At 42.7% G+C, this 27,295-nt stretch overlaps 1 protein-coding gene across 6 annotated transcripts; it reads right to left on the reverse strand.

Annotated features, from left to right (window-relative positions):
• Positions 1-264: 264 nt before the first annotated feature.
• On the reverse strand, positions 265-27,119 carry NDP (norrin cystine knot growth factor NDP). Of its 6 annotated transcripts, XM_086387097.1 has the most exons (5): positions 26,522-26,788; positions 12,983-13,061; positions 11,505-11,639; positions 11,259-11,365; positions 265-1,560 (listed from the first exon to the last, which is right to left on the reverse strand). In XM_086387097.1, the coding sequence occupies exons 4-5, from the start codon at positions 11,340-11,342 to the stop codon at positions 1,333-1,335; spliced, it is 312 nt and encodes a 103-aa protein (XP_086243223.1). In that variant the 5' UTR covers positions 11,343-11,365; positions 11,505-11,639; positions 12,983-13,061; positions 26,522-26,788; the 3' UTR covers positions 265-1,332. The 6 variants fall into 6 exon arrangements, with proteins under 6 accessions (XP_086243223.1, XP_086243222.1, XP_086243221.1 ...); XM_086387096.1 differs by having other exon boundaries at positions 11,259-11,639; positions 12,983-13,101; positions 26,522-26,932; XM_086387095.1 differs by having other exon boundaries at positions 11,259-11,639; positions 26,522-26,900.
• Positions 27,120-27,295: the final 176 nt, after the last annotated feature.

The following is a 27,295-nucleotide window of genomic DNA, read 5'->3' on the forward strand; positions in this document are numbered from 1 at the left end:
CTTCATTTATGGATACTTATTTTCTTCTGAGAATAGTGCCTAAGAGATGCACCAGATTTTGTGCCCATTTGGTAAGCTAGATTCTGAGACTAAAAGCCACATGTCATAAGCCCCCACTACCCTAGTACATTGATTTTCAAACAAATGTCCCCATCCAGTATCTTCTGAAACCTTATCTCCCTCTATTTCTGGATCCCCCTCACACACCATAGGGGATACATCCTAGTAGTTGAGTAGGAAAAAACAATCCTTACACCATCAAGATTTTGAAGATACTGTCTTTTTATTTCAAAACATGGGAATAACTCCAATTTTGAGCCTCAAGGACCAAAATCTATTTGAACCAAATATTAAGAAGATGAGCCAGGCCACCATTTTTGGCAGCAAGAGTCCCATGGACAAGTGGATATGAGAGAATGACGCCCATGACATGGCTAAAGCTATAGCACACCCACAAAGATATTTGTACTTGGTTGTCTAATTTGCATGCATGAGTATAGAGCATTTTCCATGCCACTAGTACATATATGCCTTTTTCAAAGTCAGTGCAGGATCCATATTTGTGCAGGTCTTTAAAAGTCTGCTCTCTTACTATACGTTACCATAATTTATCTGAGAGAGCTTCAAATTGACAAATTCTTTATGCCACTTTTACTTTCCCAAAGTCACTTCTGAATAATAATGATGGCTATCAGAGTTCCAGCATCACATAGGAGAATCTGCTTGTTAGTGATTTTAACATCAGTTAGCTGGCTGTGAATGAACCTGGCTAAACATATCCATATGCTTGGTGCCTGGAATTTGAAATTGGTAATATTTAGCAGCAAGGGCAACCTTAGACCCAGTCACAAGACTTAAAAAAAAAAAAAGCCAGAGGATGTCCCAGAAAGAATTCAGCTTTCCTGCTTTCCAAAGCAAATGCTTCCGTCATCAATACTAAAACTGTGACAGCCTGATCCACTCTTGCCTGGGAGCCCACTTTTCCCACTAATGCTGAATGGTTGGAGCCTAGATGGCATTCAGCACTAAAGGGGGAAATGCCCGAATCTGAAAAGGAACCAAAAGAAATGGTACCAAGGAAAGGAGATGGGAATGGAAAACAAGTTCCCAGAGTATCTCTGTCAACAAGCATGTAGACTCTTTATTACTAGAATATGCAGAATCCCGTGGGAATTGCTACATACATACATACATACATACATATATATATATATATTTTTTTTTTTTTTTCTTTTGCCTTAACTCTTCCCTTGCCAGTCCTTCCCTGGCTGGTTGAACTGCCTCAGCAAGGGGGAGGGTCTGTCCCATCCAGAAGCCACTCAATAGCAGGACTCAGGAGCTGCACTCCTCACAGTGACAGGAGAGGATGTACCGGTAGGTGGCCGTGAGTCGCATGCCCCCTGAGCAGCGCAGCCGCAGTGCCTTCAGCTTGGACGTCTGGGGCCGGCAGCAGTGACAGGAGGAGCGGAAGGGCTGCTTGAGGACAGTGCTGAAGGAGACCAAGGGCTCAGACCGTGACGCCTGGCTGCAGTGTCCCTCACACCGGGCCAGGAGTACCATCTGGGGAGAGAAAAGAAGTGGTTACCTCAGGTGCGTGCGTGCTAAGTTGTTTCCATCATGTCAGACTTTTTGTGACTCTATGGACTGTAGCCCGCCAGGCTCCTCTGTCCATGGGATTCTCCAGGCAAGAATACTAGAGTGGATTGCCATGCCCTCCTCCAGGAGATCTTCCGGACCCAGGGATCAAACCTACATCTCTTATGTCTCCTGCATTGGCAGGCGGGTTCTTTACTACTAGTGCCACCTGGGAAGCCCAGTTACCCACGGGGAAGCCAAAACCTTAGCCAAGTTCCAAAGCATCCTTTAAAAGGCCCTAACACTCCTGGCTGGATGAGTTCCAGCTGGAAGAGACCAGTGTAAAAATATTTACACACCTACTTTTAAGTCCACAGTTTAGCACTCTTATTGTTATGGCTTTAAAAGTTATAACACAAGATCTTTACATTAAGGACTGGGGGAAAAGATTCATTCAAAACAAAGCCTGATATATACATGCTTTTTGCTTCATTTTAAATACATTAATTTTTTAAAGTTCCTCATTTTTTTTTTCATCTGGTGGTAAAAGGCTAGTGCAACTTTTCATCAAAATAAAGTTTGCCACAGACATAAATGAATTTTCCCAATTGAAACTGGCCTTTCAGCTGCTATTCAATGAAATTTCCCAACCTAAGTGAAAAAGAATCTGTATCTGTCATTATACACGAAAATATGAAGTATGATAGCATCACCCGTGGTTGTTGTTCAGTTGCTAAGTCATGTCCGACTCTGTGAGACCCCGTGGACTGCAGCACGCCAGGCCTCCCTGTCCCTCACTGTCTCCCAGGGTTTGCCCAGGTTCATGTCCATTGAATCGGTGATGCTATCCAACCATCTCTACATTGCTGCAAATTTGCTTCTAAAATGTCAACACTCAGGCCCCATCTCAGGCCAAGTGAATTTATATCCTCTGGAGTTGAGCCCAGACTTTCATGGTTTTCTAAGCTCTTTAGGTGATTCTGAAGGTGCGCTGGGGATTTAGTACCACCGGACACAGCCCACCACCATGATGTGCAAATGAAAACCAAAGAATAAAAGAAATTTTTACTGACAGGTGGTAGTTTACCATTGGCTCCATGCCAGTTCCATCAGTCTCAAAATGTAGAACGTCATTCCAAACTGCAATCGGGGGTAAATAAAGAATGACTACAGAAAAAGAAAAGAAATTTGCTATCTACAGGAAATTACTAAAGAGAAAAAATATGGTTTCTGAAGAAGAAAAAGAGAATAACCTAATGATGCTTAGGAAGAACTATTCGGGGCACTACAACTTGAAACAAGAGAGTGAAATAGAAATGGGATGTTTTGAGACCTGGAATCACACTTCTGGGCATATATGTTGAAGAAGACTAAGATTATGTGCAATTGCATTTTCAGAGTCGTTTAAGGCAAATATTAGGATGCATTCATTCTGACCATCTCCATTTCCAAAGGTAGGCTAGGGCGATAATAAAGCTTAGGTTTAAGTAGCAGAGGCTGTGTGTTCTTTGTGAAAGTGAAACTGTTAGTCACTCAGTTGTGTCTGACTCTTTGTGACTCCATGGACTGTAGCCCACCAGGCTTCTCTCCATGGAATTCCCTAGGCAAGAATACTGGAGTGGGTTGCCATGCCCTTCTCCAAGGGATCTTCCCTACCCAGGGATCGAACCTGGGTCTCCCACATTGCAGGCAGATTCTTTACCACTTGAGCTACCTGGGAAGATTCTTTATAGGGGCTCTTAATGTGTCTTTAGTAAACAGACCCTTTAAGAATCTGATGCAAGCTACCAAAGTTTTCCAGCAAACAATGGATATAAGCACAAACCTTATATTTTGCATACAGATTAAAAGGATGGAGCAGAGACTCATTTATGTGTACCATACATAAATGGTATCCTGGGAGTGGTAGTCATAGTGAGAGAAGGGTGGGTAGCTTGATTCATTAAGCTATGGAACATTATATATTGGGGCACAGAAGGTGGTGGAAACCTGAGATTATTGGTCTGTTTATGTGGGAGGGTCTTGCTTGGTGAATTTCACATTAAGTGATGGAAAAAAAGTTGCCCTATACTTCCAGAACCCACAAGAACATAAAAAGTGGAACTATTCAAATAAAAGATTAAACAGTCCATAAATATGCATGAAACTGTTTGACATTTATCTCATGGTATTTTAAGAATTAGCAATTATTATTGAAAACTTACCAGCTATTATCATCTCTAATATCATCCTATAGGACAGAATTTAATGCCCAAGAATTAAAAGAAGTAAATGGCCTACCCATCTTTCCAAAAGGCAAAGATGACTTCTGGTAATTAGAACTCATTAACATCAATATCTGAAAAGATGCTGGGTGAATTCAATAATCTCTTAGCAACCAACAAGAGAATATGAGACTAGCAGGGCTTGGTGAAGGATACGTTGGACTAGACCTACTGATTTATTTTCTCTGAAAGGTCACAGAGGCAGGGAAAAAATGGCAGCTGTAAGTCATTTTGATTGTATTAAAGGTTTGATTCTACCCTGCCTGCTCTTCATATTGACAGGGAAAGCAGACATGATCTGAAACTGGTTTTGAGAGACTATGCCACAAGTCTATATCACACATGCCAGTTATTGGTGCCCGCACCATCCATCTAATGAGAGAAAAAGTTCAAGGTCTTCCCAGTCTCTTCTTACCCTTGATAGTACATGGAAATAGTTCCTTCACATCTCACTTTGGAGTAATGTTAAAATTGCTCATCTCTAATGTGGATCATCTATTAGGCAGATGAATAGTTCTTCAAAGGATCACCTCTACAAATGGAGTCTTTCTAGATTCAGTTTCAGTCTGGATAGATAGAGCTAAGCTGTGGCAGCAGACTTCATTCAGAAGGGCAAAGACATATGGTGTGTCATATCCAAATAAGACATGGAGATGTAAGAGAGGCGGGTTCCATCCCTGGATCAGGAAATGGCAATTGGCTCCAGTTTTTTTGACTGGAAAATCCCATGGACAGAAGAACCCATGGGGTCTCAAGGAATTGGACACTACTGAGCATGCACACACCACCTATGATGGAAGCTAACATTTATCGAATTTCATTTAATTCTCATAACAATCTTCTGTGAAAGATACTATTATTATCTGTGTCATTATTACAGATGAGGAGACTGGGGCTTTAGAGAGTTTAAATAAATTCCCCAGACTCACCTATCTGGTAAAAGGCAGAGCTGAAATCAAATCCAGGTCTGTTTAAAACCAAAGCCCTAGTCTAAGGCACTGTAATATCATGCCTCCTAATATTAAGATGCTTTCCTGAGGCATGAGCCAACTCACCCCTTACTGTTATCTACTTTGACCTGCCTACGATATGGAGTCCTAACCATATAACGAGTCTGACCCTTTTCTTATGTATGGGCTTCTTGGGACCCATCATCACTATCTCTAAACTTAAGCACAGCTGGATCTTCTAAGAGCGATGGCAGTCCTAAATAATATCTCCTCCACTGTCAAGTCTCTTGCCCAACTCCATTCCCCAGTGATTGAAAGACTCCCACAACCTCCAAGCAATTCACTGGATGATACCACACACCCTCTAACTGGTCACCAATCCATCCTTCAGTTCAATAGAACTTTGACACCTTCAAGCATCAGTTTACCTGCCAAAACACATTGGCCCCCAGCTTATGCTCAAGCACATTCCTCATACACGGGTGACCTGGCTGTATTTTATTAATTCCTCTGCATTTTGCAGTGCACTTAACTACTCTTAATGGAGACCATACACACTGCTCCATTATCAAATCAAGAAATGAACATTTTTGGACAAAGAACCCACATGGAGCTGCACCCCTACAGGAGTGGGTTCAATAGGTGGTTATTGCTCATACAAACTTCTATTGATTTTTCACAGCTTGCACTGGAGAGGGGAGGGGGAATGTGTGTGTGTGTGTGTGTGACAGATACATAGTATCTGCTTTTGATCAGGTTCAATTTTTGCTATTTTATGGCTTGATGCTAGGAAGTTAGGCAACTTCTCCAGCAGCCTCATTGTATCTCCCCAACCTTGGAATTGCTTGGCTCTGGCTGGATGTGAAATCTAGTTCTTTTTAACATAAACAGAGCTGCCGGGTTCAGAGTATTTGCTCAAGGATAGACTTTTTTCATTTTCTAATCTGATTTCCATGTGCTGAGGCTAAGAGCAACAGAAGGTCCTTGGGTAGTAATAAAAGAATAATAATGATGATGATATATAACATGTATTGAGCATTTACTAGGCTCCAGGCACTGTGCCAAGCCCTTCACAGGCAACTTAATACTTAACAACCACTTCAAAAGGTAAACTCTCCCCACTTTACAAATTAAGAAATTCAAAGGCAGAGGATAAGTTATCTGCCTGAAGTCACACAGCTGTACAATGGAGGGCCAAGTTTCTGAACCAAGACCCCACGATTCCTGAGCTCTCTCTCCTAACTGTGATGCTATACTGTCAGGGCATAAAAGTCAGCCTTTCAAGCTCTCAAGTTTCTAGCATAAGATGCTAGTTGGTCATAAACAAGTTCAGGCTACATTGTGAGGGTTGTAGCCAGCTGTGATTCCTGGGGCCAGCCCAAGGATTGCAGCCAGATACCTCAGGCTCCCACTCTCTCTGGTGACCTACCACAGTTCTTAGATAGTTATGTCTTTTGCTGCAATACACAAGCGTCTTCCAAGAGGGAGAAAACCCAAACACAGATGGTTTTCATCACCCCTGTTGAAAGACTCACCCTCTCCAAAGCCACTTTCTTTTCCTGTCATGTGGAGACCCCATGAATTCCTGGTGCAGGTCATGGGCTCCATCACTATCAGAATAAAGACCCACCTGTTCCATCCTTCACTATCAGAATAGGGTTTTGGCTATTTTAGCTCAATCGATTGAGAAAAAATTCTTGCGTTTTCTTAGCAGTGAACATCCCTTATTCCATGGCACCCCTTGAAGCACCCCGCTTTCTCCTCAGGAACGTGACTCACCTCTGCTTCTCCCCTTCCTCACCTCACCAACATCATTGATAAATGACTGTTTAGCTCATCTCCAGAGACCCAGGTCAACCTCTGAGGGGTCCGTGTCAGGCTTAGGGCATCCACAAAATGGCACCCAGGGGGAGGAAGTAGTTGTGGGTGGTGGGGTGAGCTCTCATAGGGTGGGTGGAAACTTGGTGGATTCCAGCTAGAACCTGGTCCCTTTACTCCGGTTACAACTCGAACTGACATGAAGAGACTTCTGCACACCGAATGCTTCCCTTTCCTCTCTCCCCGCTTTACTTGTAAGCATGATGAGGGCAAAAATGTAGCCTGTGTTTTCTTTTAACTTTTGTGCCTCAACTACCCACCACAGTATAAATTTGTTCCTTTTTAAAAAAAAAATCAAGTCATATCCGTCCAGTAGGCAATTGTGTTATAAACTCAATATCCCCGATTCCCCTCATTTCTCCATGAGCTTCATGGGCAGCACTAGGAAATGGCTCGGGGATCCTAATCGCCCCTTCTCAACCTTGAGGCTCAGCCTGGGCATCACAGGTCCCCTTTCCTTAGGGAATTTCCCCAGGCTTTGTCCCCTGAATCCTCCTCCTCCTTCTCCTTTGGCCGCTGCCTCCTTGCTCCTGTGGCCCTTCAGAGTTCACACAACCATACGCCCTTCTTCCCCACTCCTGGCTTGGTGCCGCCATCTCCTGTTCCTCACCCAGCTCAGACTTCACAGCCCTGTCCTGTGGACTCGCTTTCCCAGCCTTGATTCCTGAACACCTCTCCTTGGCCTGAATCCAGAACACACCCTTCCAAGCCCTCCTTCCTCCACTCACCTGAGAAGGGAGGTCAGACGGCTCGATCTGTTCCCTTTCGACTTGGATCCTCCCTTTCAGCACCCAGTACAGTGGCTTACATTTACTTAGCCCCTCTGTGCACTTCCCCACCCCCACCAGGTCTCTGTGTTTAACAAGAACTGCGGTGAGCTTCATTTTCCTAATCCTTTAAGGCTGTAGGAGATCCCAATACTTATTGAGGTTTCAGTGGTGACTGAAATAGAAGAGTGAGTCTAAACACCTGTCCAGTTTAAAACTTCATCAAGATCACACTATCATTTATTAATGTCTATTAGATGCCAGATATTAAGCTGGATGCGTTACAAATATTACCACCAATACCCAGACCCATACCTTTTGGAAGACAGCATTAGCTTCACATAGGAAGAAACTGAGGCACCGAAGAATGTTTTCACTTGCCCCTAAGTCACCCTTAGTGGATGTGAAGCTGGAATTTTACAAACTGGGGAACTGGAATTTAAAACCAGGTCTCTCTCACTTCAAAGCTTGGGATGCCTCAGTTCCCTTGAAGATTCCCCAGATAACTCATTTCCACTAACCTCTGACCCCTTACTTGTTTGCTCTACCACCTTTACTAAAAATTCCAGGGAAGACTGGCAATGAAGCTGCCACTCCCTGAATCTTTTGCACCAAATCCTAGAAGGTGTTGCTGAAAGTCAGCAGGCACATAGTAACCTGTGGCCACACTGACCTCCTTCGTGGACCACGGTGGCTGGTCCTTTCTGCTTGACTCTGTCAGCCCTTTCCAAAATTGCTAGAAGATAGGAGACAGGCCCCCAGGGCTGACCAGCTGCAAGTTCAGAGTGAGGGGAAACAGTCTCATGGAAGGGTCCCAGAAAAGCCTTCCCTACTATTTTTATTTTTCTACACATATTGTTGAGTGTAAATCATCATTTTCAGCAGACCAGAAGTTGAGCCTAGACTTCTAAATACCAGCTCCCATTTGCAGCAACATGGATGGATCTAGAGATTACCATACCAAGTGAAGTAAATCAGAAAGAGAAAGACAAATACCATATGATATCATTTATATGTGGAATCTAAAATACGGTATCAATCAGCTTATCTACAAAATAGAAACAGACTCAGACATAGAGAACAAATTTGTGATGGCCAAGGGGCAGAAGGGGTGGGGAGAGAAAGAATGGGAGTTTGGCATTAGCAGAGGCAAACTATTATATATAGAACGGATAAACAACAAGGTCCTACTGTATAGCATAGGGAACTATATTCAATATCCTGTGACAAACCATAATGGAAAAGAATATGAACAAGAATATATATATATACACACATATATATATCTATATGTATGTGAAACTGAGTCACTTTTCTGTACAGAGGAAATTAACACAGCAATGTAAATCAGCTATACTTCAATAATTTTTTTAAAATAATAAAAAATAAATAGTGGCTCTTACATTCTATTTGCATATCTCCAAAATAGGAAGAGCCAGATGAAAGACGAATGAATTGAATGAAAGATGAATTGATAGATGAACACTCCAAGGCAGACATTGCCAATCCTGAGCTAACTGACATTGACCAATCTACTTAATACTTCTTTCAGGTTTCAGCTTTCCTTACTTGTAAAATAGGGATGATAAAGCCTTCCATCATAGGTTTGTCAGCAATGATTATATCATAGAGTATGAGGTGCCTGACACATTTTAAAATTTTAAGCAAATGCTCTTTCTTCCTTGAGCATGCGTCAAAAAGCTCCCCTTTATCTGTCTTCCAAAGACCAGACACCAGATAAACTAGCCTGAGTCTGTGAGAATTAAGATTTATAGAACATCTCAAAATGAAAAGCAATTTTTATTCCTGAATACATAGAGAAAATTTAATCCAGAGAAGGTCTGGGTAGTTGAGATTCTGCCAGGCATATTTTATGGCCAAGGAAGCAAGGTTTATAATTGCAAGCACCATTTACATAAAACTATTGCTATATTAGGGATAGTTTGTTATGTTTGAAAACAGATTGTTCCCATGAAATTACAAACATTTTTCTACAATCACGATTTTGCGCTATTTATCATGGTATTCTGGAAGAAACAGAGGTGACCAAAGGTGGACTAAAGTCTGTTTCTAGGATTCATGCTCAAGCACCATGAGTTTGTTGGGTTCGAGTTAAGGCTATCTCTCCTTTGACCTTTCTTTAACTAATGTGATAATTGCTAAGCCGCTCCATCATCATTTCATCAAATCTCAGCTTGTTCTTTAGTTTTTAGAAATGTTTCAATTTTCCTGTTCTTTCCTATCATCAAGTGAACGCTTTCTTGGAAATAATTTTATTTCCTTTCTTTTTAACTTATTTTTGGCCTCATCTTGCAGCATGTGGGATATTTTAGTGCCCCCCCACCAGGAATCGAACCTGTGCCCCTTGCAGTCAGAGTGCAGAGTCTTAACCACTGGACCATCAAGGAAGTCCCTGATTTTTTTTTTTTCTTTTTTAAAAAGAATCATGATTATAGAGGACAACTCAGTAGAGGGAGAAATCATCCATGGAATAAGAAACACGAAGTACTAGTGCTCTCTGTAGGGGGAGTGGAGGAGAAATTAGTAATTGCTCTAGTCTATCTCACCTCAGGCCTACAGCTTCTCAGCAATCACAGCTGTGAGAACATGTCCTGATTGTTTTTTCTTAATTTGTTTTATAATCTTTCCTAAGAAGGAATTGCAGGCTTGCAAAATTTCAAGTTTATCTAGTTACTGCTTTTTTTTTTTTTAGTTCAACAAGTACAAATAAGAAGTTTTGGTTAAAGTGAGTTAATCCAAATTCTGATCTCCCTAAACTAAAACAAGCCATCATCACTGAGCTATACTCAGAAATGCTATGGAAATTTTAACAGGAGACAGAAGTCGTAATGTTTTTAAATGGAGAGAAGAGCCATTAATTTATATGGTCTCAATTTTAGTGGTTGATATTACCAAAACTTCTTAATTATACTGGTAATTTAAAAAATGCATGCCATATGAGAATATTTAAGTGGTTTTAGTCTCAGGGTTGGAAATGAAAATCTCTGAGGTTGAGCTAAACAAATTCTTATTTACCAAATGTGGGCAAATTTCATTCATGTGACTGGGAGCAGTGACAGTCGTGAGAAGTCTCCTTCTGAGTCTATTTTTCCCTACTGTGTGCCTCCCTTCTGGGTGGTCCACGTGGCTGGCCACTCTTGGTGACGTTTAAGCATGGTATTACTTCATACGCTCCATCTCAACACTGAGACGTCATTTTTGCCTGTGCAAAAAATATATATATAACCTGCACCAAACAAGAATGACTTGTATAATCAAGATAAAATAATAACTTATCAAAAGGCCATTTTTCTTTTGAATTCATTTTCACATAAACACGGCAGTAAGAGAAAGGCATGGACCAGGAAACTATTTGAAGAGCCCACCAAGAAGTATGTTCCAATGCACAATCATATTGCTTGTATTCCCTTCCTCTTCATTGCTGGTGGAGATAGAAGGAATTATGAAAACATGTAGACACCATTTTTCTTTCTTGAACAAGGATACCACTGCTCATCAATTTCACAGCCAAAGATAAAACATACCCCTCCCACCTTGAGCCTAGCATCAACTTTATTGTGGAAGCTTTCAGCCTTTCTTATTGACTTTGAGCAGTCTGAATAGAATGAAGGTAGCTAGGTATGTACATGGTCAGTTAGGCAGCTTTATTGACAACAGTTGAAAGCATGGTGGGAAACCCTAAAAGCGTGATTCTGTGGCAGTCCCTACGGGTCAGCCATATAGTTCCCCATCTCTTGTTATAAGAATAGGCCTTCTCTCCTGTTTCTGGGAGTAAGGATATCTCACAGAGATCTTGGTCTTACCTTGGAGCTACACTTGTATAGCGGGTGACTGATAGAATCAACATAGTGGTGCCTCATGCAGCGTCGAGGATCCGAGTCCATCATGAATGAGCTCTCTGTTTTGCTGTCTGTATCTCCCATTAGCGCCAGCAGGGAGAGCATAGAAAAGGATGCAGCTAGTACATGATTTCTCATTGTTGTAAGGGAAAACTTCTCAAGAAGAACAGCAGAGGGAGGCAGAGGACTAAAAATTGGAAATGCCTTCACCTCCTAGGCTCCAGTTCCTTTCAAAGAAAGGGCAGGATCTGGTTGGAGCTTTCTGCTTGTCATTGTCCTTTGTATGCCGGAGTTTCGTCTTACTCTTTGCACTCGCGGTCCATCATCACTGTATCTGCTGCACAACTGGAATGAAAGCAGAAATTATTTTCCCCAGAAACATTTATCCAGAAAAACTAATGGAACCCTGGAGGTATTGAGTAGAATTTTTTCCATGTCATTTATGAGTTGAAAATATTGGTTTCTAGAGTGTCATTCTCATAAGCTGTCAGCCATTTCGTACCGCTTCCCCCATAGCTTATGGTATATATTTAAAATCATTTAAAGGTGGACATAATGGTTTAATGAAAGTACATGTTGACTCTGATCGCTGGAGTCCATGTTACAAGTAACAAGGATAGTTTGAACCCATAGTCAAGATTAACCATGTGGTTCTGGCCTTAGCATAACTCAGTTGGGTGGTCTCATTCTTACTCCTGGCTGGTGGGGGCAAGAGGGTCTATTTAGTGTCTCAGTAAGCTTTGATGTCCATGTCAGCTTCCAGGGCTTGAGAGGAGGCAGGTCAGCAGTAACAAACACAGGGCATGTCCCACGGGAAAGAAGCACATTTTCCATGTCCACGTCTAACCCACCCATCCACCTAGTTTTCCACTTCTGCACTCTGGGCTCATCCTGTTTTTGTGTGAAACTCCGTGCCACCCAGCATCAATGATAAGCTGCATCGGAAATACACATTATGCTAACCGCTCTCCAGTGTGGTTAAGGCAACACATGTATAGTTGCCAACAGACTCACACATTTCTGAAGAGCCTTTGTAGCCCAAGCACATGGTATAATTTGAAAAAGTAAGTGGTTGTTGGAGCAGAGACTTGTCATTAAAGTGGGATCATGCCATACCTGAAATTTGCCTCGTTTTTTTTAAAGCATATACCTCTTGAACAAAGGACTCAGGTCCATAGTCAGCTCAAATCACTTCAGTAACCCCAACCCAAGGCATGGCCAGCGTTATCACACCAGAAGACAGAGAGCATCAAAAATATTTTCAACCATTTAGGAAAATTGGAGGACTTGACATTACATCAAAAACAAAAGGAACATAATAATTAAAGCTTCAGAGAAGCTTTCAAAGGTATTTCAGATAAAAGTTTGAATATTTTGCTTCATAGTACAACATTTTTTTAAGCTTCCTACTCACGGTCTGAATAAACATGGCAAAGTATTGATAAGATGAAGTTCTAGTCCATATAAGTTGGTTACTCTTGCTCTAACAGAGTGGCCCCAGACTCCCTTAACCTCAGTTTAGCTGTCTTGCGAGTGTGGGACAGTGGAATCCCAGGTGGAAAAAGGTATGTAACACAGTGCTCTTTCAGAGTTGAGCATCCCTGGCAATGGCAAAACTTGAGTATGTGTGTTTCAGAGAAGCCCTGTAAATTGCAGGAAGGGTAGGAAACAGTAATGAGGGGACTCACCTGGATTCTAGCACTGCCATTCATTAGCTGGGGATCATGTACAGGATCATTTGAACTGTTTCAGCCCCGGTTTCCTCATCTGTAGGGGAGTTGGGGGAAAATGGCATCTGCAGCTCCCTCTTGATCAAAAATGCCAACATTTTAGATACTTACGGATTCATTTACCCCCATCTTCATATGTAGAGAATAATCCTAAAGTTCAAGACACCATATTTGCATGCAACTTTGCACCACTTTCCTTTATGTGCATGCTAATGGTAACATCTCACTAAAATTGATCAAACCTGAACCTGAAGCTCCAAATCAGCAAAAGATGCAGAAGAGCATTTTTGCTTTCTTTTCAGCTGCATATTCTAGATTTTCCTCTGCATGTTACACTGAAAGTCAGCAAGACTTCAGCTCAAAGAGCCAGAGCTTTCTTCAGTTCCATGTCAAGAGGCTGAGGTATTACTGACCATTTCCTGAGTTTCAGTATATTTTCCCAAGTGGTTATCTGTCTCTTTGAAGCCTTAATTAGTCTCAGAAAGAGAATTTATTGGACTTCTCCTTTCACCACTCTGGTCTACAGGTATTTCCCCCAGGAATCAATGGCAAGGGGATGAAGGGGAAAAGCAGACATTCCAGTCCTGGCCTTCCCTTTCCACTGCCAACTTCTTTTCAGAGCCATGGCCAGGAGATATGGTTAAATGAGCAAAGCAAATGAAAGAAAAGCATGCATAGCATGATGGTAAAAACAAGCGACGACATCGACAACAAAATCCTATAAAAGTGTGTGTATGTATGGTGGTATGTGTTGGCATTTACATTTATTCCACAGAAAATGAAATATAACAGGCCCTTAAATATAGAAGATGGCCCTTAAATATGTAAGTCCCTCACTTATATAAGAGAAATGAAAATTAAAGATACTTTGTTCAACCAGTCAGATTTATAAAAATCCCAAAGTCTAATTATGTACTCTGTTGGCAAGGCTATGGGAAAACAAGCTTATTTTGGAGACAGTACAGTAAAAATTGGTACAAATTCTATAGAAGCCAATTTGGCAATATTTATTAAGCCAAAAATGTATATAATTTAGACCAGCAATTTCACTTTGGAGAACTCTCCTACAAGTGAGATCACACAAGCATATGGTTATTCACTACAGCATTGGTTGTCATAGCATAAAACTGGAAACAGCACAAAATTTCCATTAGCAGGGGGCTGGTTAAATATATTATACAACATTCATACAATCAAATAATATGTACCTCCATAAAGAGGAACGCAGAAACTCTACTGATCTGTGTTAAAACAAAGAGGGATAAGAATATATATTTATGTTACTTTGTATTTACATAGAGAAGCTCTGAAAGGATACTCAAGAAACTATACAGTTAGTTATGTGTGGGAGTTGGAGGACAGGCCTGGGAAAAAGACTTTTTGCTATATATCTTTTTTTAAATTCGTAGACGTCTGAACTTGCAAATGTATTACCTATCCAGAATTTCATTAAAAAAATAATACTTTCTCTTTTCAAATCAAATCTTGGCTTAGAAATAGTAATGAAGTTAATGGATGTTTGATGTTTGTGTCACTTAGAGTGTTTTAATAATATTAAATTTTTGTTCCTTAGAAGTATGGGAAGACATGTTGGTCTCAGTCAAATCGTTTTCCCCGTGGACCAGTTTGTTCTTGTGCACTACTGCCACCTAGTAGTAATATTCTGAATTGCAAGCACAGTTAAATTTTTTTTTTCCCAAAAGATGAATAAAATAATTTTGTAAGCAAATGTTATGACGTTTATACTGATAAAGAGCTAGTTAATGTCATACAAAATGTAACTCTATTATTTGATTTTCCCTTTAAAGATAATAAGCTGAGCCGAAAAGTAGTAATAAAGATAAAGTGTAAAAGAATGACAGAAAAAATATTGTTTCACCATTAATAAGAAATAGATGTTTTCATTTCAACACTCTCATAAAGCATGATACTTTTTGTTCAGTTGTTATATTAAACTCTGACGTGAGAATGCAAGCAACAGTGTAAATATGCCACAGAACTCACAGAACCCTTGGAGCGTGAAAGTCTAATCCTTGCAACAGAACGCTGGGATTTTTGCCTCGTGCTCAAATTGAATGAACTAACACTACTGTGTTGAAGAAAAAGTAAGCAGAATGCTCAAGAAAAGATTAAGCCAAGTTGCCTTAACATTGTGTTGGTCTGGATGTGCACAGGTGATGGTGTACAGAGTGCCCTGGGAAGCACTCGCAAAGAGGAAAATCAGGAATGAAGGAGATTTACATCACTCTAGATGAGATCCCCCTTTGATGGCAGCCTAGGAGTATCTATGTCTGTCTTGTAGGAGCTTCCGTTATTTTTCTCAAAATTAAATTAATTCTAACTTGCTTTAATTTTATTAAAGCCATTTAGCATGAAAATCAAATGCTGCCAATGAACACTTAGAACCTCAGCCCAGCCAGTGATGGATTAAGTGAGAAAGTGACTGTCTCATTGAACTCGGTAGACCTGGGTTGCTCAGTGCTCCGGATACAGTCTCTGAGACATGAACTTGGCCGATATACAGAGCCCACATTCTAATAGCTTCAATGTGGAGCCTCTGCCGGCAGGAGAGGCACGTAGGCTGGCGTGCCCGACTTTGGAGCTACCCTCCAAATGATACCAGTGGAAAAGAACAACTGGTGCCCAGATTTCCCCACCTGTCACCCTCAGCGAAATAATATAGCAGAGCTTACAGTGGGCCCAGCCTCCTGGGTGAGAGATGGTGTTGTAGCCACAGATCAACTCACTCTTGGGCTGACCTTCTCCCTGGCAAAGGATAAAGTGCTGGTTTCACACAAGTTATTCCAGCAATCGGCTAAGACAAGTGACATGTGCCAAGTGGCCTTATTCTTGCCCTGCTTGCCAGACAAGGGAGGGCGGTACTCAGCATCCATATTTCCCCCCTGGACTGTTTTTCAATATAATACATGCAGGTTTTACCTCCTGAAGCTTATTTCTACAAATACATATTTAACACATATTCACACTGAACAGCTACTATGAGTCTCCTTTTGCTCTAGCAGATGAGACTTAAGGGTCAGGAAGAAAAATAGGTCCTATTCTAGTTCCTTCTTCCAGCTCACTGCATCCACAAGCAAAGAGTCTTGGCCTGTTGTCTTTCTGGGTAATCTTTTCGGACATGCCGATGAACTCGCTTAACATCTAATTCATATGCAACATCCATTGCATCATTCCTAAGAAGATCAAGTTAAGCAGATGAAATCTAATGACTTTGGAATGACATCAGTGTGCCAGACTGAATTATTCGATGTTTACTATCATTTAAAACAATCATCTCAGGCATGAGTAAGGTAAAGATGGCAGAACGTAGAGCCTCTCTCAAAGGAATTGCATACACACAAAATCAGAGTTTTAAAAGTGGAAGAAAGCTTGCCACTAGATAACACTTCACACTAGAATTAGAAAAACAAAAACTTAAAGTCTCATCAGAGAGTGTGAAGTGCTAAGTAGCCCCTTCCCAGGAACTCCAAGAATTCCAATTGGATCTAGTCAACGAGATGCCTTGGAGAATAAGTCAGATGCTCTTCCCAAGGCACTTAATTTATAAACTGTAAACAGCATGCTGGATTTTATAAAGCATCCCATGTGCTCAATGAATGGTTTTTTATATTATTCCTATCTGACAGCACATCAGTGGCAACAAAGAGGTCAAGCCTGGGCTCACCCAAAGGCAGCCCTCCAGCCTGCCCACCCCAGGTATCTTCAAGGAGGGGCAGCCCCAAGGTCAGTGGGGAGGGAGCAGCTCCTACCCCTGGCATCTCAAGTATGGTGTCTGTTCTACACTTAGAGGTAGCAGAGCATGGGAGGCAATGCTTGCCCCGACAGAGTCATCTTAGGAGAAAGATGACATCCTTGGGATTAAACAACAGCTCTCTAGTCTCGGAGAGCCTCTTTTCTCCCAGCCTGCATTACAAGGCATGCTCAGTCGCTCAGTCATGTCCAACTCTTTGTGACCCCTGCACCGCATCCCGCCATGCTCCTCTGTCCATCAGATTTCCCAGGCAAGAATACTGGAGTGGGTTGCCATTTCCTTCTCCTGGCAGACATGGCCAAACTCAGGGGTGATGGTGAGAAGAGATGGAAACAAGCAAAGAGATGGAACAAGCAAAAGGGAACAAGAAATAGAGCCCAAGAAGGAAGCAATAAATCAAAGGCTAGGATAAAGAGGGATGTGAAAAAGGAGGACTGGGAATAGAAGTAATTTCTGACCAACTGTCAAGTGGCGCCACCTGTGTGTGTGTCCTTGGATGGAATAGTTTTACTGTCTGGGCAGGACTGGTGTGGGAGGACTGGACCTAGAACCTGACTGAAACTTCAAATCCTGATTTTTCAGGAAATCCAGGGAAACCACTCACTGTGATCCAAACTCCCACCTATCTACAGTTTTCATTTCTTCCTCCCCAAACCTATTTCTAGCCTGTGTCCTGCAACCCGCTGTCTTACATTCATTTATCAGAAATATTAGATAACTATTCTACAACCTTCTGAAACTCAAAGGGCATTCTACTGTTGTCTGCTCTGGCAGAAGGAAGGCCATATTGAGGAGCTGAAAACTCTACCTACTTTCCTGTCACTGGCTGTGTGATCTTGAGCAAGTCAGTTGCCTTCTCTGGGACTCAGTTTTCTCATCCACAAAAAGAACAGATTGGTCTAGATATTTCTATGGTTCTATCTGTTTCTAACATTCTCTAACTCTATCCAAGCTTATCAGAGTATATGTTTGCTTTGGGGCTACATGGTCCCCAAAGAAATACTACAGAAAAAGTTCTTTTCTTACTCAAGAAGTTAATGATCACAGAAAAGTCCAAACAAGTTCTAATGTGGGGCCTAAGCCAAAATTTGAAAGTCAAACTATGAGAATTTGACACCTGATGAGGCCATATTGGTGCCCAGAAATAAAAATAGCCCTTAATAATCAGTTGACTTGGTGTTTGAATGTACTATGATTTATAAATTCATAACATGTTGTTAATAATAGGAAGCAGTTAATGAATATACTTAACCAGTTCTTATTTCTCTTAAAGCTGTCCTAAAATTTGAAGTGTTTCTTTCCAGTCTTCACCAAATGAGGAGAAGAGAAAGACTAATAGTAGTCAGTCATGGTAAAATTAAACTTCTTTCAATTGAGGATGTTGATGATACAGGCTGAGTTCAACCTTCTTGCACCTTTCCTGTGAATGACCCTTATTCCTAATGGATTGAGTCACAGATCTTCATGCCCTAGTGGGGCCATTTGTGATGCTCTGGTTCAGGATAGAAGAGGAAGACTGGTTAGAAGAACTTTCTTCTCTGCAAATGTGGTCAAGAGCAAGACACTCTGCTTGATAAAGCATCTATGGAAACATTGTGTTAGGGTTCCTGAAGCTCTAGGTTGGGCATTAGTTAGTGTTAGTCAGAGTCCTGTCCAGCTCTTTGCAACCTCATGGACTGTAGCCTGCCAGGCTCCTCTGTGCATAGGATTCTCCAGGCAAGAATACTGGAGTGGGTAGCCATTCCCTTCTCTAGGAGATCTTCCTCACCCAGCGATCAAACCCTGGTCTCCTGGATGGCAGGCAGATTCTTTTACCATCTGAGCCACCAGGGAAGCCCTTTTAGGCTGGGAGTTGGACTAAAAGAGTTGTCTGTTGGGTATGGGTTTTGGATTCTACACTGGGCTTCTGTAGGCTTCTATAGTTTCTATACAAAGACTCATTCTGAGTTCTTAACAGTTGACATAACTGACTTTTAGAGGACAAAGCTTGCATAAATTGGAAATGACCAAGTCTGATTACCCATGTGTCAAGAAGTAGGATATAGTTGAAGGCTTCTCCTCTGGAGGTTTGGATTATTTCTGTAAATCCACTCCACTAAAAGCTGTGACTGATATGTTGATGAGCTATCAGAAAATGTATAGGGGTGGCCTTTTTGCAGTGCTAGAAATCAACAATAGCCCTAAACATGGAGCCCGCTTCCATTCTTTCATCAATAATAGGGAGAGAGGAAGCCACAAAAGAAGTAACATGAGAGATGGAGGAAGCATGATTTTTATGTTTCAAACCTTTCACTGCCCTTTCAGTGATTTCAGATAGCAAAATTCTACAAGGGGATGGTTTCCTTCATTTCACCCACTCTTTCCCAGGAAGGGGCTTTCACATGAGGACTGAGACATGCTCCACCACTTACCTTGCGTAAGACCCTTTGGAAGGAAAGCAGGGGAGTTCTGAGATACCCAGCACAGGGCACTCTGTCTCGTCAAAACGTGAATGTGCACTCTCCCTGTAGAAAAGAAAAGGTTCCCAGGTGTTCTGGGGACCCTCTGTGCTGACGTAATTTGATACTTGCTCTGCCACTGGACCACTGGCTGTGCTATGGCTTCAGGAGAAGAGGGATAACCAATGTTAGCTCAGGGTACAAGCTCCTGTTCACCCTGAAGCCAAATGAGTATGTTGGCGTTTCTTCAAAGTGTCCAGCAAAGCATTTCCAAAGCTGCATTTGCATCTCCTCACCCACAACAGTGTTCTGGAATGGTGGGTAGTGATCTCACCTAACAGCTGTAGAGCCCTTAGTTAGAAATTGGGCATAAACAATAGAGCAACTCAGTATTTCCACTCCCCATCCAGTTTGCCTTTTCTGCCTAGTGATGGGACTTGAATACTGAATCCCCTCCTGTGGCAATCTGGAAGCAACGCTTGCAGACAAAGATTCATGTCAAAGGGTCAAGGTTAAAGCCCAGGGAACTCTACTCAGTATTCTGTAATAAACTATATGAGAAAAGAATCTGAAAAAGAATACACACACACACACACATATGTGAAAATGAAAGTGTAGTCACTCAGTCGTGTCCAAATCTTTGGTACCCCATGGACTGTAGCCCGCCAGGCTCCTCTTCCATGGGATTCTCCAGGCAAGAATACTGGAGTGGGTAGCCATTTCCTTCTCCGGGGGATCTTTCTAACCCAGGGATCAAACCTGGGTCTCCTGCATTGCCAACAGATTCTTTACCATCTGAGCCACCAGGGAAGCCTGCCCCCACCACATCCACACATATAAGTAATTGACTTTGCTGTACACCTGAAACTAACACAACATTGTAAATCAACTATACTCCAATACCATTTTTTTCAAAGTGAAAAAAAAAAAGCCAATCACATAAAAATGTGTTTCCCAGGACTTCCCTGATGGTCCAGTGACTAAGACTCTGCACTCCCAATGCAGGGGGCCAGGGTTCAATCCCTGGTCAGGGAACTAGATCCCACATGCTGCAACTAAAGATCCTGCATGCCACAACTAAGACTCCTGTGCAGCCAAATCAATAAATATTAAAAATGCGTTTCCCTCTATTGCTAAGCGCTCTGAACTTACTGGCCTTTTGGTTTTCTGTTTGTATTTTGTGTGTAAAACACACACACTTTGGTTATGTCTCTTGATTGCCAGCCCCCATGTGACACTTCTATTCTGCTGCCTTTAGATTTCAAACTTCAAAAGAAAAATTCTAATTCTGAAAAGAAGTAATTTCCCGTAACTGGGAGGAAGTCACAGAAATGTATTAAGCCCTTAAATACTGCCTTGAGCTTTAAAGAAAAATTGACCTTGATTAAGAATTGAATTTCTTTGACTCGTCATATCCATATCAGGAATGTGTGTGCCTACATCATTTTACTTAGATTTAAGCAAGGAGAATTTTTTTTTCACCTGAAGTGTTGACTTCTTTTTCTAATGACAAGTAAAGAAGGCAACTTCAGAGTTCAAGTCCCTCTTCCTGGCAAGGAATAGGTGAAATTAAGGGAAGCTTCCCTTTCTGAAATTATGCTATTTGAAAATCTCCAGTAGCAGATTTTGAGCATCAAAAATAATCCTTTCTCCTTTTTTTTTTTTTTACTTCTCCCGTGGCCTACTCTTTTCCTATCTTTATTCCTTATTGATGAAAGGATGGGAGGAGACTCCATCTTTAGGGCTATTGTTGGTGGGTGGCACCACAGAAGGGTCACCCCTGAGCATTTTCTGACAACTCATCAACTTTCTTGAATGTATTAACCTGTTGCCCTTTCATTTTTAAAGGATATGGCAATCAGTTGGATCACAGCTTAAAAGAAAAAGTTGGGATTGAGCCAGGCTTTGGAAGAGAGAACATGGTATGAAAAGATTCTTAGCTTTTGTAGAAAAAACAAAAAGAAAAACATATCTACTGGAAATCTTAAAGAACTGAGTTTAAAGCTATAGACCATGTTCATGTACAGATTTGGACATGAGGGAGAAATGCACTCTAATTGGATAAATTCCTGATTCTAAGCATGAGGGATATATTGCCTCCTAAAGCTACCCATTCTTTGCATTTCTGAATCAGCAGTCTTTCTAACAAGAAAGTAGTTGTCCCAGACTGTGAACCCCCATCCAGGGAGTTACATTCTAACGACTGAAAATGGCTCTGGTAAGGCAGGGGGTATGATTCTCAGCAGTATAGTCTCACCCACCAGACTCTGAGACCCTCTGATGAGACAGACAGGAAGGATGGATGGTACCAAGCAAATTATTGCCAGACACACAACAGAAAAGCTTTGCAGATGTGAGAGCAGCTTGCATCAGAAAGCATGCTATGGAACAATCTTCCTTAAAAACTCCAGTGTGTGGGTGTGTGAATTTGCCACATGCAACCTGCATGGCCAAGTCAGCACTCGCTGAAGTACCAGCTACTCCCACCCAGCTGCATATGCACTGGGCTTTCGGCAGGATTCCCCACCCTTTGTTTTTTTCCTGGATGCCAAAGTAGAAGTTTATGGTTGCTGATCTGAAGGGTGAGGAGCGGGTACTACCAGCTGGAATGTTGCCACTGGTAGGGGCAGACAGGAAAATAGGAAGGCTCTTAATGTCCTCCCAAAGAAAACCTTTGATGGACAAAAGAGTGGTTGTATTTTTACCCTCCCTCTTCACGCTGCCAGGCGTCTTTAAATAGATTCTCTAGCCTAGGGACTTGTATGGAATAATTCATATTAAAACCCAAGAAGTGGCAACAGAGGGGAGTTGGTTCTTTCTTCGCTTTCTTTTCTTTTCCTTCTTATTTTTTTTCCTTCTTGTCAAGCTAACAGGAAAAAAAAAAAAAGGCTCATTTCAATTCAGCTGTGTTCAATTTTTCCTTTTGGGCCTTTTAATGAACTTTAGCTAATTCGGAAAAGACTACCAAAGCCCCCAGGAAAAGAAAAGGAATAGGAAGCTGCGTTGTAGAGTGCTCCTTAATACCTTTTGGACCCGAGGACATTAGTAGCATCTTTTAAGGATGCTGCACCTAGAGGGTTACACAGGCTCTTAAATGGGATGTCTAATTGAGAAGTCCAGTCGTTCCATTTGCAGCTCATAAACTGATCTGTTGTTCCGCTGTTTAAAGACAGAAAAAGAGAAGAAGTCCTCCCCACCTCCCTAACCCCATGCATTTTTAGTTCGGCTCAACCCAGGAACCATTTCTCCCCTCTCTCTTTCACAAAACGGGTTTCCTAAAGACGTTCAGCCCTACACTAGCCAAATTAAAAGTCCTGTCTGTCCTTCTTTTTCCTTGGTAAGGCAAGGATGTGGGAAGGACAGAGCAAGGGGGCGGGTCCAGGTCCAAGGATCCAGGGAGCTTTGTTTCAAGTCACTTGTCTCTCTCCCTGAAACAGAGAATAACCACATTTCTCTTAATGTAGGCTGAAGTGCATTCAGGCGTTCCCATAGCACTCCCACCCCCGGCCCTTTGCTGGAGATGTGCGGGTCACTGTGATGGTATGCCGGTCCCTGCCAGCCCGGGTCACTCCAGCCCTTCTCTCAGAAGCCTAAAGGGCAGCCTGAGCCATGAGGCTGCTCCTCTCTGCGAATGGGCTCAGGCTCGGGGTGCTCCAAAAAGACCCCCGATCCCATCAGCCCGGCAGAGCTCCTGCCAAGAATGACATCCTGGGAATACTATGGATATGGGGAGACCTCATGGGCTGTTGGCCTCGGATGGGACAGGACCCAGGCTGTCTGCAAAACAGACTGAGCAAAAAGAGAGCTCACAATGGAAGGAGCTCAGGCGAGGGGAATAGGGGGCGGGGTGGGAGTGGTGGAGAGCAAAATGGAAGAAAAGCCACATGCCACCCAGGAAGATTCCAGGGAGGGCGGGAGGAGGTGGTGGAGGAAGGACTTGCAGGAAACTAGTACCCAGACATGGCACTGCCAGTCTAGCTGGATTCTTTTGTGAACTAGATTATGCGAAAGAAAGAGGGGAAATATATAGCCTGCCAGCTGTTCAAAGGCTTACAACCTTGCTTTTATTGTCCGGGTAAGTTGGTGAGGTGGGGCATCAGAGGAATTCCAAACATACCATCCCAGAGAAATTTTAATATGTTCCACAGTGTCATACACGAAGAGGAAATGACAGCTGATCACAGCCAGGGTAGGCTGCAGCAATCTGGGCCTTGGGGCTCACCCACCCTCCCATGGCCCAGCTTCCCTCCTCTCTCTGTCCTGCCACCTGCCGCCCCATCCCTCCTGCTCCCACTGGCTCAGCCAGGGGGCCTGGACAAAGTTGCCTTAGTTGACTGTCATGGGAAGAGGTGAGGATGAGCTTGAAGGCTGCTGGCCAAGAAGTTGAGGGCTGGCTAGGGTGAGTCAGCCCCCCTCCCCCCACAACCCCAGGGAGTCAGAGGCATCTTAATCCAACCACAGGGGATTATCTGCTGATAAGAAGCAAATCAAGGACTCTGGTGATGCTGCCTTCAGGGTTTCCCCCACCCCACCCCCAGTAACCTACTTGTGTCAGAAACAAAAGATCGGATTATTTGAAAGCAACATTGTTAGTGGCTCTGATGGAGACCTGGGTTTGGGCAAGGACTTCCAGCAACTTCTTCCCAGGGGCCTGTGGAATTTAGGCCAGGCCCAGAGGTCATTGGTTTCGATCCTGGGGGTGGGACAACTAAGTGGGGGGAGATACTGGCTACATCTTCCTCCGGGTGTGTTTCTAATTCAATGATTCATCAAGCAGCCCTGGTGTAAGCCACTGAGTAGGTGACTCATAGCTGTCCCTGATACAGACAGCACGTGGTCCTTTCCAAAGGGGGCTCAAGAGAGCAGAGAGAGGATAAACTGCCCTTTTGCCAGGCTTCTCCTAGCCAGGAGGGAAAGATCTGGGTTGTGCTAGCTGTGAGTGACGTGTCCCTGGGATCCGATGATAAAAGCCTAAGGGGAACCGCATTATCATAAATGGAAAGAAAACCGACTGATATACAACCATCATTTCTAGTAAATCTGGGTACCGGCAGATATGTGAAATGGTTCTTTCTAACAAGGAACTCATTGACCAGTTTGCCCACTGGCCAAGTCCATGTCAGTTACAAAATCTAACTGGAAATAGCATAGAGACTGAGAATTAGGGCATGAGACAGTGTCTCATTCACCTTTGCATCCATCAGGACTGGCATAACATTAAAAGAATAATGGCATGAATAATTAACCAATAAGAAAAATAGGCCTTGAATTGTAAGTTCTCAAAATACAGTAAAAATTGCCAGCCACAACTGGTGGCTATAATTTCAAGAAACTCACCACATTTTTCAAGGGCCGAGGAAAATAAATGAGTTGGAAATTGTTAAATGTATTGAAAAATGATTTATTTTCCCCTTGACAGTGTCATTGGGGCTTGAATTAAGATTGAAAACTCCACAGACGTGTTTCCATCTGTGGCTGTCAGCTGATGGTACATGGTCATCTAGAAGGCTTCAGCCAGCTCTCCTTCTACCTGAATCCAATGTACGCTAAAGTAAACAATGCAAAACATTGCGTTTTGTGCTCACTCACATATCGTGGTCTGAATAATAGTTTAAAAAATTGTTTTGATTTGGCTAAATGCTTTGTTAACAGCAGTAGTTTAAAATTGTATAGCAATAGAATCCATGGTATTTTCTCAGACTTTCTCGAATAAATAATGACTCTCTCAAAGCTGTAAATTAGCTCATTCAAAAGCCAGATTTTCATTCAACAATGCCTGTTCGCTTAGTTATTAGAGAAAATCACACGAGTTTCCCCAGAAAGCACGTTCCTGCTCTACGATAAAAATTGGCCACTCGGATGCTAAAGTTTACTTTCAGAAGCCAGATGGATGAGAAGAAAATAGGCAGATATTTGCATTTGATCTAAACACACAACTGAGAAGCATCTGGCAGTCCCCATGGTAGGTATTTGGTAGACCCCTATAGCCAACTCTGCATTTTAGGCATCTCTACGTTTGCAAATGCACCTGGCATTTAATTTAGGTGTTGAAGCAGTTTGCCAATGCCAGCTCCTTGTAATTAAAATACACTAGTATAAATGAAAAGAAACAAGCTTCACAGCATTTGGATCTGCTATTCATGACAGTTTCCAAGCATAGAATGAGGGACTCCCCTCTTGCCAAAGAGTTTCCTTTCCTGCACCTGAATCTCAGCAGAGAAGGGAGGCTACCTTTTTTCAAGCAGGTTTATCTCAGCTCCTCCCTGACAATGAGCCTCAGTTACAGGGCGTTCAGAGTCATTAACATTCTGTACACAGTCAAACTTCCCGTCCCCCAAGAAAGAGTTATGCCCAGGCCTCCTACAGCCCAATTGTTCATTCAGAGAGAGAACTTGTATTCAGGAGCTTTGAAAGAACCCTCTGAATATTCCTCAGGTGTTTGTAGGAGTCATCCCTACATGTCCTGGTCCCCAGGCTGGTGGGAGCATCCTTTCCCGGTTACTTCTTGGGCAAGGTAGCATAAGTGGAGTTGTAGAGACAAGCTGATTTACTAAAAATAACCCTTTGCAATAAGGCCAAGGCAAACAACATGCATTTCCCCGGACTTTTTGCGGAATGCAAATCCTATAGTAAACCCATCCTCCTCTCTCCCTGGCGCTCCTGACCGCATCTATGGAAGTGAAGATCTTGCAAGTTGGGAGAAAGGTGCAAAGGAACAGGATTCCTGCAAAGCGTGACACAGAAAGGTAGAAATAAATGTTGCCTATTGTTTGAAGTCATTCTAAGCACTCCGGCAGAGCCCTGGCAGGAGATCAGCAGCATACATAAGTAGTAATAAAAGTAAACAGTGCGCTTTTAAACTCGCAGGCTTGCCCGCGTTCACAGTGCCCCATTGTAAGAGGGATGAGGGCGGCGGGGAAGATAACCGGGGCTTCAGGAATCCATGTCGGCGAGTAGCTGCTTCTCAGTCTCCTTTCACGGGGACAAATAGAAGAATCATTACAAAGTTCCATCTAACTACGCAGAGTCTGAAAATCCAATCCCTTTCAGTCCAACCAAAGGAGATTTTCCAGCCTCTCTTGGAGGCTCCCCTGCTCTGTCACTGACTTCAAAGACCCGTTCATTTACAAAACACAATGCTAGAGCTCTACAGATTAATGCAAATTCAATTAATGCAAATTTAAGTGGTATTTAAAGGTTGTCTCTTTGTCTGAGAGGAGGATGAAACGCTCGTTTTGGAAAGAAGTAATTTCCTAGGGAAGCCGTCAGCGCTGTTTTCCTGCTTACCTTGGGGGAAACGCAGGGCTCCTTTCTCCCCAGACTTTTCTGAGAGCTAGAAAGAGGTCGTGCTACTTCCAATTGCTTTTGTTCTTCTGTCCCTCTGTCACATGGCTTGCCTTTTATATTTGCAACACACAAAAGTTAGGACTGTTGTTTAAGCGACACAGGGAGAGAGAGAGAGGGAGAGAGAGAGAGGGAGAGAGAGAGAGAGAGAGAATGTCAAATGGAAAAGAGCCATTGCAGTCATATATCAATCAGGCGTGCGGCCGCAGCAGCGCACTAGCAAATGGGAATGCCAGGGAAATGTGAGGCGCCCGGTATCGGGGACTCTCCGCCTCTGCCCACCGCTCGGCTCCCTTCCACCGAGCATCTTACGATGGGAACCGCATAGGACTAACAAGGGCAAGGAAGTCCCCACCCACCCCCTCACCCCCACTTCTTCTTCTTTTTTTGGTGTTTTGGAAATATTTAGTAAGGGGCTACATAATATTCGGGATTTAATTCTTTGGCAAGCATGCGGCTACCCTAAAGAGGTGACGTCCGCAAGAAAGACACAGAAATATAGAGTGGCACTCTGCTTAACGATTCAGCAGCTGACCAGGATGAAGTTGAAATTCTCAGAAAGAGAGGAGAAACATGGGAATCCGAACTCCTTCTCAGGAGATGCTGTGGTAGCAAGTGCAAAAGGCTGCCCTGTTTGTTCACGCTGTGGGTGGGTGGTGAGAGTTCTTCTTTTCTGAGTTGTTTATCCAGTAAATGATTTTTAGCAGCAGATCCATG

Source organism: Bos grunniens, chromosome X (assembly GCF_055505025.1).
Source record: "Bos grunniens cultivar Pamir isolate PY7600 chromosome X, Bosgru_T2T1.0, whole genome shotgun sequence".
Classification (NCBI taxonomy): domain Eukaryota; kingdom Metazoa; phylum Chordata; class Mammalia; order Artiodactyla; family Bovidae; genus Bos; species Bos grunniens.